At 44.5% G+C, this 20,201-nt stretch overlaps 1 protein-coding gene across 5 annotated transcripts in view; it reads left to right on the forward strand.

Annotated features, from left to right (window-relative positions):
* Positions 1-20,201, forward strand: part of MYLK (myosin light chain kinase) — a 237,160-nt gene that overhangs the window by 88,542 nt on the left and 128,417 nt on the right. For 2 of the 5 annotated variants that reach the window (XM_004373618.2, XM_023728793.1), the window contains exons 3-10: positions 659-707; positions 1,686-1,851; positions 2,837-3,002; positions 5,085-5,103; positions 6,587-7,122; positions 7,667-7,873; positions 16,126-16,260; positions 19,804-19,956. In XM_004373618.2, the coding sequence (XP_004373675.1) occupies positions 659-707; positions 1,686-1,851; positions 2,837-3,002; positions 5,085-5,103; positions 6,587-7,122; positions 7,667-7,873; positions 16,126-16,260; positions 19,804-19,956 (1,431 nt within the window). The remainder of the gene's footprint in view (positions 1-658; positions 708-1,685; positions 1,852-2,836; positions 3,003-5,084; positions 5,104-6,586; positions 7,123-7,666; positions 7,874-16,125; positions 16,261-19,803; positions 19,957-20,201) is intronic. The other 3 variants (XM_004373619.2, XM_023728794.1, XM_023728792.1) reach the window with 2 other exon arrangements.

The raw sequence follows: 20,201 nt of genomic DNA on the forward strand, positions 1-20,201 counted from the left end.
CAAGGTTCCACTCACAGGCTGTGAAGATCAACAAGTCCCAAGTTTGGCAGACAAGCTAACAGCTCAAGTCTCAAGAACCGGAGGTCAGCCGAACAGGAGGCAGCCGCAGGATCCAGAGCGAGCAAAAAGCCAGAACGTCTGCTTATATTCAGATGCAGGCCACACCCCCAGGGAAACTCCCTTTCCACTGATTGGCTACTCATAGCATATTCAATCATGGAAGTGATCACATATAAACACTGAGAATCATGGCCCAGCCAAGTTGACACACAATCTTAACCATCACAACAGCTTAGCAGGGTGATTGAGTGTTCCAGAACCGGGCAGACCTGCATGCCTTCCTGATTCCCCCACTGTTACTGGCTTCATGACCTTGTGTGGCTGACTTAACCTCTCTAAATCTCATTTTTCTCATCTGTTTAAAAAATAAAAAGATAATGTACTACCAGCTTCATCAAATCATTGCAAGAAATTAACGCGATGATGTATGTGAAGTACCTACCATTGGGCCTGACCCCGTACACCTCAGTCAGGTTTAACTGTCACCATCATTTTCTCACCCCACCCCTATTGTTGAATCTTCCTGAATTTCATTACTCCAAGTTGGTGGCTAAAGCCTAACTCTTCAACCCTCTTTCTGTGTGCTTCTTACTTGTAGGGGACGTTGTAAAGAAGCATGGTCAGCCTGTTGTTTCCAAAACCTTGGGGTAAGTTCTGGGATGTTCAAGCTAGGGTAAGGGTTGGAATGGCTTTTCCTGCTGACTTGACCGGGATAGGTCTAGGGAGTAAGTCTTCTTGGGCATCCTAGGTTATAGTAACTAATGGGTGGGATCCTAGTGGGGTATAATGTGTTATTCACACAGAGCCTCCTGACCTAGGCAGCCTCTGTGGGTAGCCCCTTTGACTGGCTCAGCTGCTGAAAGCTAAGGAAGTGGGGGATGTGGCCATAATCTGCAATGACCCCTAAAAATTGAGTCAATAGTCAGAAAACATAAATAGGAAAACTTAGAGGAGGCAATCACTATGTGACTCTTCTCCTGGAAAATAAACTTTTATTAGTAAAGGTAAGTAACAATAGCTGCTGTAACAGACAAGCTCCCAAATGGCAATGGTGTAACACAGTGAGAGTTTATTTCTTACTCAAGCAAGGTCCAATTCAGATATTCCTGAACAAGTGGAGGGCCTTCCATGTTATCTTTCAGAGACCTAGGATCCTCCCATTTTGTGGCTCCATTCTTCTAGAGTCTTGGAGCCTGTGCTGGACCCTTTGCTTCTAGCCAGCAGAGTGAGCACGAGAGAAAGTGTAGAGAATCTCACAGGAGGTTTTTTTATGGATCAGGCCTGGAAGTGGCAAACGTCACTTCTTCTCTCAGTCCATTGGCAAGAACCCAGGCTTTTGTCCAGAGCTCAGTAGAATTCAGGTATACCTAACTTCAAGGGAGGAATTGATAAATGAAGTCTAGCTGCATGCCCAGGGGTAGAGGAAATAGATTTTGGTGCCACAGATTTTTCCAGAAGGGATACTAGAAATGTGTTTCTAATGTGTAGAATTCTGTGTTCCCATAAAATTAGAATGACTACCCTTTATGAGTTTCTGATGCCAACTTGCATGGGGGTAGAGAGAGAAGGATCTGAACTGCTACCTTGTTTGGGGCTGGATTGTCTATACGCTGATTTCTTTCCAGGGACAGGTTTGCAGTCCCTGCAGTAGAGACCCGTCCTAGCATCTGGGGAGAGTGCCCACCAAAGTTTGCTACCAAGCTGGGCCGAGTGGTGGTAAAAGAAGGACAGATGGGACGATTCTCCTGCAAGATCACTGGCCGGCCCCAACCACAGGTCACCTGGCTCAAGGTGAGGTATCTATCTGCTCTGACTTTGGCCCAGGCCTGGGGACCATGAAAGCTAGGGTTAGACCCTTGGACTAGTGGGAGTCTGTCTTTCCAGTCAGTTCCTGTTGTTTCAACTGTAGGTGATTCTCGACAGTTCTCTACATGTTTTATAGCAATGCTTGTTCTTGCTCCTGTTTGCACACTCTTTCTGTCACTTAGACCACAATGTTCTCATAATTCTCACTCTCACAACATAGCGTGAAACTTCTAAGTCAACACAGATCTGGCAATTTCAAGAGAGTGGAATTTGAAGTTATGGGGCTAGGTTTCTAGTCATGGTTCCCTGGTTCACAAAGCATGTGGTACTGGGCAAGTCATCTGACCTCTTGGAACCCCTGTTTCTCTATCTGTAAGGAAGAGATAGTATTATCTACTCAAAATACTGTTGGGAGGTTCCATGAAGTGTTTTATAAGTCACTCAGTGCTGGACAAAGATAAAGGTGGAAGAGGTGGTGGTGAAAGCAGAAGCAGGGGCAGCACAAGTGGGAGTTAAACAAGGCAGTGAGGAGCCTTAGGTAACAACTGAGGTCAAGACCAAAGAGAGTAGGTTTTTCAAAGATGAAACTTCTAGCTAAAAAGGGATGATGGGACACTTTTTAACCTACTTCCTAATTCTCCTGAACTGATCCTGGAAAAAGAAGAGGGAGGAAAAAGAAAACTGAAGTGAGAAATATAGGATATCCCACCTCAAACTAGAACTCCTTTAAAGTTCATTTCCAGGCATATACTCTAAGCTGGACTGAACACCGCACACATACACAAACCTCAAGTCAGGGTCCTTGGATTGTCCAAAGACTGCTCTGTAACTCTGTTGCCAGGGCCTCAGAGCAGAGGGCTCTGTACCCGTCCCTTGACGTCTGTCCCACCAGGGTAAGTGGGAGGAAGGAATGACAATGCCAAAAAGTGAGCAGGTCTCTGTGACCAAACTACCCTATTGCCATCCACAGGGAAATGTTGCTCTGCAGCCAAGTGCCCGTGTGTCCATGTCTGAGAAGAATGGGATGCAAGTTCTGGAAATCCAGGAAGTCAACCAAGATGATGTGGGAGTATACACATGCATGGTGGCAAACGGGTCAGGGAAGGCCTCCATGTCAGCTGAGCTTTCCATCCAAGGTATGGCCTGGTGGGGAAGGGTAGTGCATAATGAGTCGTCCCTGGTATCTGAACCCTTATTCCTTATGCATCTGTATGCGTACACATTGCACGCTTACACACCCACGCATTCCCCAGGGCTAGGTCTTTAATCAGAAGAAAGGAGAGTGGGGCAGGCAGCACAGACACAGCCACAGAGGACGATGCTATGAGCAGGCTGCCACCTTCACTCGTATCCCTACTCTCCACCTCCACGTGAGTGTCTTCAGTCCTTTCTTCTTACTCAAACTCCTTTTTTATATCTGTAATTCTGGGTTGAAAAAAACGGACATTGCTAACATCTTGACATCATTCCAAATTTAACCTATTTAAAACATAACTCATCATCCACTCTGCCCTTCAAATCAGGTGTTTCCTCAACTTAGCTCTTTCTACCCCAGGGCTCCCATTTTCCTTCTCACGCAGACTGGACATTTCCACCCACATCACATCTGACCCCCGCTTCTTCTGTGCTTTAGTCATCAGCCCCTGTCAGTTCTTCTCTTCGAAATCTCTTTAATATGTCTATCTGCTTCTTTCCATTCTCCTCAACTCCTCCAAGTCCAGCCTGGGGAAGCCGGAGTATGTGGATGGGGAAAGGGGTTGACGTCACTTCATTGGAGCAGAAACCTTGACTAAGGTGGGATTTGGGGGATGGTGAAAGGAGGTGGCCTTCACTCTCTCTTCCTCCTTTCTTAGCTTCTCTTCTTCTGTAATTTCTCTCTCCCATGTGTCCTTCCTTTTTCAGAAGCTTTTCCTCGTTGCTCTCTTTGTTTTTTTTCTTTTGCCTATTTCTCATAACCCACAGAAAGAAATTTATTTTACATTGCAGCCCAGAACATACACATGTCTATAAACACACTTAACTGAAACAAGTTTCATGAAACAATACTTAGTACAGTACATTGTAAGTATTCTAAGCCATTAAAAAAAAAAAAAATCTTGGTCCTGACCAGAGAATTTGCCTCACAACCCACTACTGGACAAGGACCTGCTGTTAAGTGTCTAGAGCAATATTTTTGTCACTCTCCCTTTACTTGTCCTAAACCACCCCCCCCAAAAAAAATAGAAAAAAAAAAAGTAAACCAGGTGCCGACAAGTCGATTCCAACTCATGGACAACCCCGCGTGTGTCAGAGTAGAACTGTACTGCATAGGGTTTTCAGTGGCTGATCTTTCAGAAGGAGATCATCAGACCTTTCTTCCAAGGCACCTCCAGATGGACTTAAACCCAGCCTTTCGGTTAGCAGCTGAGCACATTAACCATTTGCATCACCCAGGGACTCCATACTGTCCTAGGATTGAGTTAAAAACTGTACAGTTCAGAAGTACTTAATGACAAAATGATACATCGTCTTGGATTTGCTTGAAAATACTCCAGAAAAAATAAATAAACAAAAACGAAAAGGGGTAGATAAGATGGCAAAATGTTGATATTGCCTTAATCTGGGTAATACCTTTCAGGATTTGTTATATCCTTCTCTCTACTACTATATATTTTGAAATTTTCCATGACAAAATTTTTTAAAGAATGTATCACAAAAAATATATATGGCATGTGTTTTTCTTCGAAGAACTGAATGAAATTACACTTCCATGTACATTTTTAAGGCAGATATTAGTCAAAACTGATCACTTTTGGTGGTCTGTTTTTGCGGACACCACTGTTACTCAACGGTGTTTGGTTTGAAATTTTCAGTGGATGTTTATTTTTGGTGTCCCTAGGTTGGATTTTGTTGGCTTCTGTAAGCTAGTGATCAGGAACAGGTCCCATACCCTCAGGGTGTGGTAGGAGAGGCCGTAGGAAAGAGCACATGCCAGCCACGTGCCAGCCAGAAGGACAGCACCGGAAGCTCTGACAGTGTGGTCCAGGGCAGGAGGGGTTTATCAGATTGACCACAGAAGTTCAGGACCAGGAGAGCCGAGTTAGACCATTGGTGATGAGTGAATGCTTAGGAAGTGAAAACTCTGCAACAATGAAAAGGATTGTCGTTGTATCATTTTCCCTTCTTGGTGTATAAATTATCCCACTAACACTCTTCCTACTCTTCCCCCTTTTGCCCAGGTTTGGACAACACCAACAGGTATGTCAAACCTTTGTCATTATTATGTTTTCCATCCTGAAATGCCCTGCAAGGGACAGAGAGCTTGTTATAGAGGAATGCCCTGAATTTCTAAGTCACCCTATAGGGAGGAAGAATTGGCTGTTTTGGTGGCAGTCTTTTATTTTGGGTGTTTAGTTTTGTTCTCCTATTATAATATGCCATACAGGTTCCATATCAGGGATCCTATCAGTATTGAGACTCTCAAAGATAGGATTAGCCATTTCAGCGTCGTCTTTCTCAGTACCTACTCGGTATCTTCATTAGCCAGCCATCATTCCAAAAGGCCCTCCACTCGGAAAAGGGTGCCTTACATGTTTCAGGCCATAATGCATTCATTCATTCATTCAGCAAATACTTGTCAGGAGTGTCATTTCCTGTGTGGGGCTCAGTGCTAGACATTGGGTATACAGGGGTGAGCAGACAACCTAGTGTTGAGAAGGGCTTTAAGCAGAGTTGTGTGGGTGCATACTTAGAAATCGTGCTAAGACTTTGAGGAAGAATAACAGAGCAGCGTTTCTTAGGATGACCGTGTCCGGTCTTTCTGAAGACTTGATATTTGCTCAGAACTACAAAGCGTAATCATAACTAGGTGAAGAAAACTCAGGGAGAAAGTGTTCCAGAAGGAATATTATTATTATTGTGTACCTTCGAGTGGATTCCAACTCATATTGACCACCATATGACAGAATAAAATGCCCCATAGGGTTTTCTAGGCTGCTTTATGGGAGCAGATCACCACTTCTTTCTCCTGAAGAGCCACTGGGTAGGTTTGAGCTGCCAACCTTTCAGTTAGCAGCGAAGCGCTTAACTGCTGCACCATGAAGTCACCTTCAAGAGGCCATAGCGAGTGTGAAAGCACTGAGATGAGAAGTAGGCATGTGTGAAAACCCAGGAGAACACCTGTGTGGCTGCAGCTTGGTGTGCCACGGGGACAGTGTCTCTGAGGTTCAAGAGGCAGCCGTAGCCGGCACACATTGGGCTGTCCTTGTAGGCGTCTTGAGAAGCTCAATTTTATTTTTAATTCAATGGGGAAGCTGCTGGAGAGTCCTTAAGTTTGGAATGACATGATTTGATTTATGCTTTTCAAAGATTGACTATGGCTGCTGTGTGGAAAACGGATTAGAGAACGACAGAGTGGGCAAGGGGAAACCAGCAGAGTGGTTTAAACTAGGAGGGCACCAGTGGAAGTGAGGAGAAAAGGCAGATCTAAGAACTGTAGATAAAACAGGGCTCTGGATTAGGGGAGGAGGGGCAGGGAACTGTCAAGAATGGCTGCCGGTTTTCTGGCTTGGGAAACAGAGAAAACTGCAAAAGAAAGAAAAATTGCTCTTACTGTCTCTTGATTTGTGGGGCTTTTGTGATCCCTGGAATCTGCCGCAGTGCTGAGTAATGTTTGTGAGTAACTAGACGGTCATGCTGTTCTCCTTCCTACTGCCCTCCCCTCCACGACACCATCAAACAGGTCATTTGTGAGAGGCGCACAGGCTGCCAATGCAGACACCAGGAGGGAGGCAACCAATGGAATCGCCAAGGGGCCAAAACTGGATAGCCTGGAGACTGCAGCCAGAAGTAAGAACAGCTCCAGTGCCCAGAGAGACGCCTCTGCCACCTGTGCCACCAACAGCCAGCCCCATCCCCTAAGGGAATCCAAGTTGGAACCGACTGGGGACTTACCCAGAAAGGTCCTGAGGACCCCCATCCTTCAAAAGACTTCCAGCACCATCACCCTGCAGGCTGCAAAAGTCCAGCCTGAGCAGCTAGCACCAGCCTCGGGGGCCCTCTCTCCCTCTAGAGAGGAGAGGAAGAGGCCAGCGGCGCCCCCTCCAGCTACCCTCCTCACAAGGCAGTCTGGCCTCCAAAGCCAAGAAGTTGCGAGCGAGGTTGCTGCCAGGAAGATCCCTATGGAGAGCTGGAGGGATTCAACAGTCCCCAAATTTGAGAGCAAGCCCCAGAACCAGGAAGTCAGTGAGGATCAAACAGTCAAGTTCAGATGTGAGGGTGAGTAGAGCTATCTAGGGTCCCTGGTTGCCAAAATGCAGCCCCTGAGTGGTTGCTTCTCTCCTTCAGCACACAGCTAGTTCCGAGCCTCCAATATCTACCCCATCACCTTAGACTAGGCCACCCTGGAAGCCACCATGCAGGGGTCTTCCCCTCAGAAAGGACTCGGCCTAGTAATGTCCCTTATTCCGGAGAAACGTCAGATGCCCGTTGTTCATTGCTGAATAGAGCATCGGCCCTGTGCCCTAATTTCTCCCACCATCACCACCACCCTCCTCCAAGAATGGGCTGCAGGGTCTCCTCTTCTCTTTCTTCCCTTCTCCTAGCTTTGGCTGACCCAGAGGCCTGACTTATTGCTCTTGTGTTCCTCCTCCCCAAGGCCCCTGCCTGTGTCTTATGATGTCCACGCTTTTGGAGCGGAGGGTTGAGGGGTAAGAAAGCAGGAGGACACTCCAGACTGATCCTTCCCTCCACTTCAGGTGCTCCCTGCCCACAAGCACAGTGAGCTCTCCAGGGGTCTCATGTTCTTCACCTGGCCCTGTAGTTTCAGGGGTCCCAAAGCCTGAAGTGGCCTGGTTCCTGGAAGGTGTCCCCGTGAGGAGACAAGAAGGCACCACTGAGGTTTATGAAGCTGCTGGATCCCATTACCTCTGCCTGCTGAGAGCCCGCACGAAGGACAGTGGAAACTACAGCTGTACAGCTTCCAACGTCCAAGGCCAGGTGTCCTGTAGCTGGACCCTCCAGGTGAAAAGTGAGTATGTTCCTCTAGGTCACCCTGGGTTCTCTGTGAGAGCACCATTCACGGGGTGCTTCCTACATGGCGGACATTTCATCTGCAACAGCCCCTCATCTTGGAGATACAACCCTACGTACAAAACATATGCCCACCTGCATGCCAAGGCCAAATATGTAGCTCCTGGCCAGTGTTTCTTAATCAGTAGTTCACATTAGGATCACTTCAAAGTAAACATGCCCAGCCCCACTCCCAGCCCAGCTGAGAGCTACCTTTTTTAGGTTCCTCAGCTGTGAGAATAGTGCCATGACACACTTTTGTAACCACAGAGAACCAAATGTTCACTAAATATGCGGGGTTTAGAGTAATGTGAGATGATGTGTGTGTTAGTTTCCCATGGCTGACCTAACAAATTACCACAAAGTGGGAGGCTTAAGACAACAGAAATTTATTGTCTCACAGTTTTAGGGACTAGAAGTCCAAACTCAGGGTGCTAGCAGGGCCACATTCCCTCTGAAGGAGCCTTCCTTGTCGCTTCAGCTTCTGGTGGCCCCAGGCACACCTTGGCTTGTGACACCATAACCCCAATCTCTGCCTCCTTCCTCACATGGCCATCTTCTCTCTGTGTTTCTGTTCTTATATCTCTTCTTCTTATAAGGACAGCAGTCATATTGGCTTAGAGTCCACCCTAGTCCAGTGCGACCTCATGTTAACTAATTGTATCTGCAGAGACTCGATTTCCAAATAAGATCACATTCACAGGTACTAGAGGTTAGGACTTGAACATATCCTTTTGGGCAATACAAATCAACCCATAACAATGTGGGATCACATATATTTTATGTTTATTGTAACTCTGTTTATAAAAGTAATGTGTGTTTATTGTCGGGAATTTAGACAAAATACGATCTTATGACTCAGACATAAACTTTTTTTTTAAACAAAATTGGCATTGTGCTTTTTGTACTGTTTTCTATCCTAATTTGCTCATGTAACATCAGCATCTTTCTACATTTTTAAATATTCTTTGAAAGCATTTAGACATAGGTGTAAGGTCATACCATTGGGGAATGTATTAAACAGCACCACAGGGATAGAACCAGCAAACTGTAGACTGCTGGAAACTCTACAGACAAATAACCTTCGCCTATTTTTTTCAACAAATAAATTGCAAGCAAAAAAAGAAAGGGAAAGGCAGCTTATAGGAAACTTAGATTAAAAGATATGTCAACAATATCAACAATCGCGACATAAGGACTTGCTTAGATCCTGATCAGGAGATTTTGAATATGAGTGCCTGTAGGCAGGGTTCACAGGTCTAAGAGCCTGAGCCTCATCATCCAGACAGGGCTCTGTGTCTGGTCGAGAGACAGACAGGTGGTATCGTGTCTACCAAAGGTTAATGATATACCCAGAAAACCTGTTTTCTCCTAAAGCTTCCTCATTTGTGAATTTATCATCATCTGTGAATTTACGACTCTACCTTAGCCTTTACTTTCTGCTTGTAAAATATCATTTTAACCTATTCGAATCTTGGGGTAATTTATTTCAGGTTGGCTCCCTATCTGCTTTTGTTTACTGTAACAGCCTTATTGAGATATAATTCATATAACATAAAAGTCACCCTTTTAAAGTGTATACTTCAATGGTTTTTGTTATATTCATAAGGTTGTGCAACCATCACCACTATCTAATTTTATAACATTTCCATCACCCCAAAAAGAAACTCCACTTCCATTAGCAGTCACTCCCTATCCCACCATCACACGTCCTCCCTACTCAAACCCCTGGCAACCACGAATCTACTTTTTGTCTCTAAGGATTTGCCTATTCTGGACATTTCATATAAATGGAATCACAATGTATGACCTTTTGTGTTTGGCTTCTTTTAGTTAGCATAATGTTTTCAAGGTTCATCCATGTTATATCAGTACTTCATTCCTTTTTATGGCTGAATAATATTACAATATGCCATATTTTGTTTATTCATCCATCAGTTGATGGACATTTGGGTTATTTCCACTATTTGGAATTATTTGTGAATAACGTTGCTGTGAACATTTGTGTACAAGTTTTTGTGTGGAGGTATATTTTCAACTCTCTTGTGTAGATACCTAGCAGTGGAATTGCTAGGTTCTATGGTAACTCTATGTATAATTTTTTGAAGAACTGCCAAACTGTTTTCCAAAGTGACTGTACCATTTTACGTTCACATTTCATTTACATTATCCTGTGGATTCAAGTTCATGCCTAGTGTCCTGTCGTTTCCTCCCGAAAGACTCCCTTTGACATTTTTTGGAGGGCAGGTCTGCTAGCAAGAAATGCTCTCCATTTTTGTTTATCATGAATTTCTTAATGTTTCTTTCACTTTGGAAGGATTGATTTGCTGGATATTGACTTCTTGGTTGACAGTCTTTTTCATTCAGCGTTTTTACTATGTCATCCTATTGCCTTTGTACTCCATGATTTCTGATGAAAAGTCACCTGTAAGTCTTACTGGAGAATTCCTTGTATGTGATGAGTTGCTTCTCTCTTGTTGCTTTCAAGATTCTTTGTTTTTGGAAAATTTGACTATGACGTATCTAGACATGGATCTCTTTGAGTTTGTTTTACTTGGAGTTCATTGAACTTTTCAAATGTGCCGAGTAATTATTTTTATCAAATACGGGAAGTTTCAGCCATTATTTCTTCAAATATTTTATGTTACTTTCTCTTTTTCCTCTCTTTCTGGGATTCACATTGTGCATATGTTGTACACTTAATGGTGTCCCACTTGTCTATGAGGCTGTGTTCATTTTTCTTTATTTATTTTTTTATTCTTTCTCTTCCTCAGACTAGATAATATCAATTGGCCTATCTTCAAATTGACTGATTCTTTCTAGTGACTGTTCCAATCTGCTGTTAACCCCCTCTTGTGAATTTTTCATTTTAGCTATTGTACTTCTCAATTCCAGAATTTCTATTTGGTTCTTTTATATAATTTTTCTCTCTTTATTGATATTCTCTATTTTATGAGACATCGTTCTCATTGTTTAATTCTTAAGACATTGTCTTCTTTAATTTTTAGAACATATTTACAATAACTGATTTAAAGTCTATCTAATAAGTGCAATCTCTGAGTTCCTCAAGAACAGTTTCTACTGACTGCTTTTCCTATGTATGGGTCATATATCTGTGTTTCCTTGCATGTTTTGTGATTTTTCTGTTGAAAACTGTACATTTTAGATAATATAATGTGGCAACTCTGGAAATAAGATTTCCCTCCTCCCCAGGGTTTTCTATTTTATTTTATTTTTTTATTGTTGCTGTTTGTTATTGGTGGTGGTGGATGTTGTTTCTTTATTTAGTGCCTTTTCTGGACTTAGTCTGTAAATTCTGTATTATTTGTCATGTGTGGCCACTGAAGTCTGTGCTCAGTTTACTTAGTGGTCAGCCAATGAATGGATGGATATTTCCTTAAATATGTTGAGTCAAGAAGTCTCCCAGCCTTTGCAAGAGGTTCTGTGTATATGTTTGAGCATGTCTTCAATGCTGCAGCAGACAGTTTACAACTCTACCTTAGTCTTTACTTCCTTCTTCTGCAGAGCCTCAAGATCAGCTAGAGGTTAGAGATTAGGGTCTACTCAGGCTTTTCCTGGGAATACACACATCCTTGCACATGTGTGTGGCTTTTTAGGTTCCCAGGACTCTGTTGAAGATTTTTCAAGACCCCTTATGGACATCTCATTCCCCAGTTTTTCCTTTTAAGTTTTGTGGTTGGCCTCTTGTTAGCCCCAACTGGTATTTCTACCTCAGGCAGCTGTAGTGTTAAACAATTGCCACTGATTGTTTTTGACAAACACCCTAGAGATAGAGCTGTTCATACTGAGCAAGCTCTGAGTTAGGTCTAATAAAGCCAGTTCTGAGAATAGAGCTGTTCAGGGAACTGCCAGACAGGTGAAAAAATGAAAGTTCTCTGTGGATGGGGCTTTTGAAGAGTTTCAAAGCCATTATGCACCACCCCCCCAACCAATGGCTGCTAAGCTGCTGGTTTTCACAGCTACCATAGTTGCAAGGCTGTTGGTTTTCAAGGCTACCACAGAGCTTGGGGATGGGGTGGGGGCAGCAGGAATGGGAATCAAGCAAGTTTAAAACGCCACAAGGCTTGCTGTTCTTACTGAGATTCAGCTGTTTTTCTTGAATGAATGCTCTTCAGAATGTTGCAAGCCTTTGGTTAATATCCAGAGTTCTTAAAAAGTTGATTTGGCCATTTTTTCTAGTGTTCTCATTGCTTTTATGGAGGAGCAGAGTTTTGGCTGTCCTTACTCTGCCGTCCCAGAAATGCTTCCTACCTCCCTGCCTCCTTGAAGACACTAGCTATTTTAAACTTTCTCTAACCTCAAAAAAAATCAAAAAACAGAAAACCCAGTTCACTCTCAGAAAACAACTTTACCAAGATGCATCTGATGCAAGTTCTTGTGGTTTCCCCTGCAGCATCACCTTTGTCTTACTTCTGTCACTGCAGAAAAGCTGTCTGACACCGTTATAATACTTCTGTTTCTATCCCTTCCCATATCCTCTAAGATCTTATCTAATCATAATTTACTCTCCCACCAATTTCTTCAACCTATCCCCACCCCTTATCTAGAGTTTCCTTCTTCCTCCCTACAAGTACATTCTGGTCTTACCTATGGTAAAAAAGAAAGAAACGTTCCTTCTGCTTGACTGTCCCTCAGGCTACCACCTTATCTCTCTACTGCTTTTCACCCCAAACTTGCTGCAAGTGTAATCTAAATCCACAGTCCCCAATTTACAATGGGATTTCGTTCTGATAACGCCGTCATAAGTCAGTTCTGATGTAAGTCGAATACCTCATTTTTTTTAATTTTCATTATTATTGCCTTTTATTGACAGTATCTCTATAAATTCAATCTTTATTTGTCTTTGAGGGTTGGAAACATTGCATATAAACTTAAAGATATATTTTAATACATACATACATAAAAAAATACACCCAGAGAAAAATGGATGACATTGATGTTCTGCCAGTTGCAGTAATAACTCTACTTGTGGAAGGTTCTGGACCATCTGTATTATTCCTGGGAATGGGGATGGCATTTCTAGTCAGGAAATCAGTGAGAGTTGTCTGTATGGTCTTTTTATGCACTGCAACATTGTATGTGGTACACATTACTAATGATAAGATGTTAAAAAAAAAAAAACAGACAGTCATAAGCGCGGTTCATTGTAGCTCGAATACGTCATAAGTCAGGGACTACCTGTAATAGCTAATACTCGTTGAGTACGTACTATGTACCAGAATTTGTGCTAAATGCTTTTCCTGCATTATTTCATTTAATTCCCCCAACAATATCATGAGATAATTAGAGTTACAACCTGTAATGATCAATCAATGCAATTCTATTTAATTCTGACACTTACTGCCCCTGCAGTCCTTCTTCCTCTGACCCTGACCACCTGGATCTAGGTCAGGTTTCACAAATTAAAGGGCACAGTCCACCAGTCTGCCAGGTTGGCCCAAAACTTTAGACACCAGCTGCAAGCTTCGAAGTCCTGATACTCTCATTTCTGACCTGCTGGCTGTAAATTTGGGGGTTTCCTCCATCCCTTCAGGATGCCAGCGATAAGCCCGGGCTCCCTTCTTTCTGACCTGCCGGCTCCCACTACTCTCTTGGGTTTGGTAATTTACTAGAATGAGTCATAGAACTCAGGAAAACGCTATACTTATTATTGCAGTTTAATTACGGTAAAACCTGTGAAATCTGGAAGCTATGTAAGGTGGAAACCTGTCAGAGAAGGAAAATTCAAATAGTTTCCACTAATAGAGAGTGATAGAAAAATGGTAAGACTTCACCCTGTCGAGGTGGAAAACGTGCGAGACCCAGTAAAACAAGGCAGCCCTGTAGAGTTCCGGCTCTCACAGGTTTCGCTATATAACATAAGGATATAAATGAAGAGACGCATAGGGAAAGGTCTGGGAGAGTTCCCAACATGGCTCTTTCATGTCCCAAAGGATGCGCGCTACCCTCCCACATGCACGGTTATCTATCACTAGCCAGAAAGCCCATGGGAGCTTCTGTGTCTAGAGCCTTTACTGAGGCCTCATTACATAGTCATGATTGACTGAATCATGTCCCCTCCCCTGAGGTCAGCTGACATTGCATGATGGGTCTTTCTGGCCTGGCCAGCCCACATACAAGAGGCACTACATTAGCATAAACCCTCAGGTGTGGTCTGGAGGCCTCATCAAAGACACTTCAATCACTGGAGAAATTCCAAGGTTTTAAGGTTATCCCTCAGGAACCAAGGACAAAGACCAAATTTTTTGGATAAAATTAAATTTTTACAACACACAACCATTTTCTAGATGAGAATACTGAGCAGTAGTAAGGTTAAATGACTTGCCCAAATCACAAGCCTAGTAAAAGATAGACTGTATTCGTTTTAGTTGACCTGACACTAAAGCTTATATTCTTTTCACTGATGCCCAAAGACATTGCTCTAATGAGGGAATTTGATACTGGCCAGGGGAAGGGGTAGGGATAGTGCTTCCCCACACCTCTCTGGAAAATCCCTTCCCCAGAGCCAGGCCTGTTCGCCATCAATCCACTTTGTAGTTGCTCTCCCACTGTGACTTTCCCCTTAAGGGAGCTCAGCTCTAGAGCAGAAATTGTGGACGTAGAGTCAGAGAGCTGGTTGTAAAGCCTGGCTTCACCATTGAGCCTGACTATGGGAAATTATTAACTTCACGTGTAAGACAAGCTAAAGGTGAGCCAAAGATAGCAACTTCATGGCATTGTCACAGTCACATCTTGTCCTCAGGCCCTTGCAATATAGTATGGCTTTTCCCGTTACCACTGTGTTGAACAGCTTCTCTTGAAAAGCTATGACAATATGATAAACACCTATGCCTCACTTATCGACTATCTCGTTGTCCAACATTTTGTATTTATGACAATAGTAAAAAATCTACTATCCGACTATTTTGTGCATTGACAATATACATCTGGCAGTAACGAACGCCAAGGCTGTAATGGTTAAGGTTATGTGTCAACTTGGCTGGGTCATGATTCTCAGGTTTGGCTGTTATGTAAGATGTAATTTGGCAGTCATGTAATGATGTTAGTCAGTCTCCATTTTGTGATCTGATGTGCTCATCCTCCATTTTTGCATAACACCAATTTTCACATAATGACCTGGTCTTTGGAACCTAACAATGTGGATAAGTGAAGAGTGGGAGTATCTTTTAATCATCAAATCCAGTTATCTTTTCTCAGATAACAGCCACCTTGACATTTCTGCAGCATATTCCGGTTGTTGTAGAAGTGATTATCTACCCCTAGAAGGCTTTTTGAAAGTCCAGCTCAGTTTTTCTCAAGTAGAACGTGCACCAGAATCGCGAGGGAGGATCTTGTTAAATGCATATTCCCAGGCCTCCAGAGGTTCTGAACCATTGGCTTAGGCTAGGCCTCACACCACGCTTGGAAAACCATAACACGTGTTAGCTTTGTCATTTAATTCAACCCTAGAATAGAAAAAAACAATTATAATAATTTAAAATTGAAATGTCTTCACCAGTGGGCGTGTGGTCTGTACAAGTAAAATATATTCAAAAGACTGTAATCACAGATGAGACACATTAAAAAAGATACCAAAAAACACCAAACCCATTGCCATCGAGTTGATTCTGACTCGTATCCACCCTATAGGACAGAGTAGAACTGCCTCATATGGTTTTCAAGGCTGTAATCTTTACAGAGGCAGACTGCCACGTCTTTCTCCAGTGGAGTGACTGGTGGATTTGAACCACCAACCTTTCAGTTAGTAGCCAAGCATTTAATGACCACACCACCAGGGCTCCTTGTTAAAGAAGATAAGAGACATTAAAAAATAGAGTAGACCAAGAAAGACAGGAAGAGAGAGTTCTCAGGATGCTCCAGGATAGTTTGACATAAGACAAGACTGTAGGTACCAGAGTCACAGAGGAGAGAAAGCAGGCCCGGGTTCCGATCCCTCCCAGATGGAGTCATATTTTGTGACTGTGAAAAAGCCCCTGCCAGTCACTAGGCCTCAGGTTCCTGGTCTGTACACCAGTAGTGCTGCCTGCTTCCCCGACTGTGAAGATAGATGCAGGCAAAGACAGGCCTCCGAGGGAGTGCTGGGCTCCCAGGGCAGGGAGGGGTCTCTGTGTGAGGCTTGGAGTAACTGCGTTCAGTCACAGTGGGCAAACTGCAGAGCTGATGCGGCCTGTGTGCTCTTTGCCTTCACAGAATGGGCCATGGCGGGGGTGGCCCCCTCCTTCTCCAGTGTCCTGAAGGACTGCACCGTCATCGAGGGCCAGGACTTTGTGCTGCAGTGCTCCGTGCAGGGGACCCCAGTGCCCCAAATCACTTGGCTGCTCAATGGTGAGTTCCCCCTGCCCCAGCCTCCTGCTCCACGCCCCCCCCCTTTTGCTATCTCTGCATTCTTACTTGGCTCCTCCACTTATCACTCTGAACCATTTATACCTCAGTCATCCCAGTAGCATAAGAAGGCAGCATGGGGTTCAGACAGAGCCTGGGAATTGGAGTCTGCTACTGACTGGCTGTGGGCCACCGGTCATGGTACTACTCCTGTCTGAGCCTTGAGCTCTCCGTCTGTAAAATGGGCATAATGCCATCTACCTTGCAGAGTGGTAGTTGTGGAAATTAAATTAGATCATTTCTATAAAGTGCTTAATGAGGTGCATGGCACGTAGGTGCACAAGCAATTTAGTTCCTTCTCCTATGGCCAGACTCATAGTAGGCCCTCAATAAGTGTTTGTCGAGTTGGCAGCAAATGAACAAATAAACTAACAAGCTATTTAAGTTTTTTGAGAGACCTTGCCTTTTACTTAGTGGAAGGTGGTTTTGGGATTCATAGACCAATAACTATTTTTAATGTTATAATAGAGGCATGCCAACCTTTTTTTTTTTTTTTTTTGGCCAAGTAAGGACTTTTAAAAAAATTGATTACCAAATATTATCACCTCTCCCTTTTTAAGAGGAAGTTTTAATGCCAAAAGTGTGGAAGAGGTCTAATGTTAGAACTGAGAACAGTTCGTTAAGTTGACGAAGTTGAGCAGGGCATGCTTTGGGGACCCACGGGGGGATGAGAAAGCACCCGCCAAGACTCAGGGGAGACACGGGCACCAGTCCTTCTCTCCCACGAGTGGTCGGGTGACCTTGAACAGCTCACTTTACTTCTCTGGACGTCGGCTTCTTTATCGGTGAGGAGGTGGGCTGGAACAGAAGGTCAGGGGCCAGCCAGCTCTCACGTCTGCTGGAACACGTTTCTAAGGGAGAAGCAGTGCCCATCACAGCAAATCGCCCCCCGCTGTAGCTACATCGTTGACATGTTACCTGTGAACCTTCCTCCTTGGTTATGGTTTGCTCAGGCTTTGCTAGAAATTATGTTTAGTCAGTGAGAAGGGGTGCTGTGTCATTTCCAATATATGGTCTTCTTGAGTATGTAAGTGAGAAGGGAGATCTCCCTTCCCTCCCACCCACACCTAAGGACAGAGTTCCTGTCAGGCCCTGTGCGCTGACTGCAAGGAGGCAGCTGCCTGGCAGCTGGACAGAAAGTGGAGATTAAGGGATCACAATGGATCTGGGTAAAATGGATTCATTTCTCTATGGCTGATAGTCTAGACCAGGGGTGTCTTAGTTACCTAGTGCTGCTATAACAGAAATACCACAAGTGGATGGCTTTAACAGAGATTTATTCTGTCACAGTCTAGCAGGCTTGAAGTCCAAATTCAGGGCACCAGCTCCAAGGGAAGGCTTTCTCTCTCCGTCGGTTCTGGGTCATCAATCTTCCCCTGATCTAGGAGCTTCTCAGCGCAGGGGCCCTGGGTCTAAAGGGCACACTCTGCTCCTGGTACTTCTTTCTTGGTGACATGAGGTCTCTCTCCTCTCTGCTTGCTTCTCTCTTATATCTCAAAAGAGACTGACTCAAGATACAGCCTAATCCTGTAGATTGAGTCCTGCCTCATTAACATCATAGAGGTTAGGATTTACAACACCTAAGATAATCACATCAGATCACAAAATGGTGGACAACCACACAATACAGGGAATCATGGCCTAGCCAAGTTGACAGACATTTTTGAAGGGACACAATTTAATCGTAACAAGGGGCCAGCAAACATTTTCTGTAAAGGGCTAGATAGTAAATATTTTCAACTTTGCAGGACATACAGTCTCTGTAGCAACTACTCACCTCTGCTGTTGTAGCGCAAAAGCAGCCATAGATAATATGTAAATGAATGAGCATGGCTGTATTGCAATAAAACTTTACTTTTGGGCTCAGAAATTAGAATTTCATGTAATTTTCACACATCATGTAATATTCTCCTTTAGAGTTTTTCAATTATTTCAAAGTGTAAAACTGTTCTTAGATTACAGGCCATACAAAAACATGTGTGGATCACATTTTGCCCACCACCCATAGTTGGCTGACCCCTGATCTAAACCATTCAGAACTTGAAAACTACCTCACCTTATTCATGTTGAATCTTGGCATTTCCACATCCTTCCCACTAGAGGGCGCCCATGCTTAAGTTGGGTTTCCTTGGCAGCCAACTGGTACCATGCAGCCTTGGAGCTGGAAGCGTTCATTTTCTCCCAATCCTGATGTGCCCTAAACCAACAACTCCTTTCTGGGACCACTATTCCATCCCATGTTTGGAGGGCTAAAATGAATTATGCACCAGTAAAAGGATGGCTCTCAAAACACTTGTCAATGCATGTTTTGGCAGTAGAGGCACTTTGAGGGCAGTCGTGGAATGTTCGGGAATTATCAGTGAAGAAGGGGTTTGGGGTGTAAAATAAAACAAAGAGCAGCGTTCAATTCTCTCAGCATCAGGACCCTGGTCCCTGCCTTTCCAAGCCCCGCCCCCACTTTTATGAAGTGTAGTAGGTTGGGCAGAATCTCTCCTACGGTCCTATGGCATGCTGGGTAGTCCCTTTGCCACACTGTCAGGGAGACATTAAGTGTTGCTGTGTGCAGAAGAAAACATTGCATACGGGGGAGAACTTCGTTTGTCCTGTCTCCGCCCTCGCCGCCCACCCCCACTTTTATGAAGTGCAGGCTGACAGTTGCTTCCTATATGGCGAGTGGACACATTCCTGCTCTAAGGCCAGAATCTCCAGTAATGAGATTTTCTTTTTTCTTCCTAGAAATGAAAACTTACATCCTAGAATGACAAAAGTCCCAGGAACAACATATAGTATTAAGGAAGCCACAGAAGTTCATTGCATGCACTTCTGTCTCCAGGCAGGACTTTATGTGGCCTGAATGTAAAGCCCTCTCCTAGAAGGGACTCTGGGAAGAAGGGGCCAGAGTCGTTTTCAGTGCCCCATACTTAGCTTGTCCTTGAGCCCTAAAATGCACCAAATTGCACAGAGGAAAGGCACCTAATTGCAACATCACGTTGTGGCCAGACTTGCTTTCTGATACATATCTGCAATGGGAATGGAATGTCGTTTCTGGAGACGTCTAAAGGAAGTGGGAGCCTCGACTTCAGTCTGGGCGAGGTCTCTTCTGCCTGAGGTTGGACTGTGGACCAGCTGACCCTGTAGGATTCTTTCCAGGCTCAGAATTCTATGAAGGGGAGTGTGTGGATTGGGGGACTATTTAAGACAGAATGCCCAGAATGGTGTCCCTTTCCCTCCTGAGTTCTAAATTCCCCCAGAATTCCTTTCCTTGCATCCTTCCAGCCCCAGTCAGGCTCCTCTGCCTCACACAGTAATGCTTCCTTTCCTCCGTAGCCCTAGTGCCTGCCTTTCTCCACCTATAAGCCCGTCTGGGATGGACCCTCAGTAGATGTGAGCGGCATGACCATCGTCAGCATCACAACAGCTGGCGGTGGTGCTTCTGTCCGCACCATGGTGCTCCTGGGTCTGAGCCTCCTGTGCTTCCCCCCACAGGGCAGCCCATCCAGTATGCTCACTCCAGCTGCGAGGCCGGCGTGGCTGAGCTCCACGTCCAGGATGCCCTGCCGGAGGACCATGGCATCTATTCCTGTGTAGCGGAGAACACCTTGGGGCAGGCATCCTGCAGTGCCCGGGTCACCGTCCATGGTAGGAGCCTCTGGGCACCTTGCTAGGAGCACATTACCTGTAGACACATCTGCTGTGGAGGTGGGACAGCAGACCTGAAGGCGGGCAGGTAGAGGAGATGGCCTCCAGGAGTTCACAGTGACAACAATCTGCCATGGGAGACAGACATGCAAAGGCCAACCCCCCCACAACTACCCCACCCCACGGGGCTGTGGGAAGATGTGAGGAAAGAGGCGAGGGCTCCCTCAGCTCAAGAACCTCCCAGT

Source organism: Trichechus manatus, unplaced genomic scaffold, assembly GCF_000243295.1.
Source record: "Trichechus manatus latirostris isolate Lorelei unplaced genomic scaffold, TriManLat1.0 scaffold00026, whole genome shotgun sequence".
Taxonomy (NCBI): domain Eukaryota; kingdom Metazoa; phylum Chordata; class Mammalia; order Sirenia; family Trichechidae; genus Trichechus; species Trichechus manatus.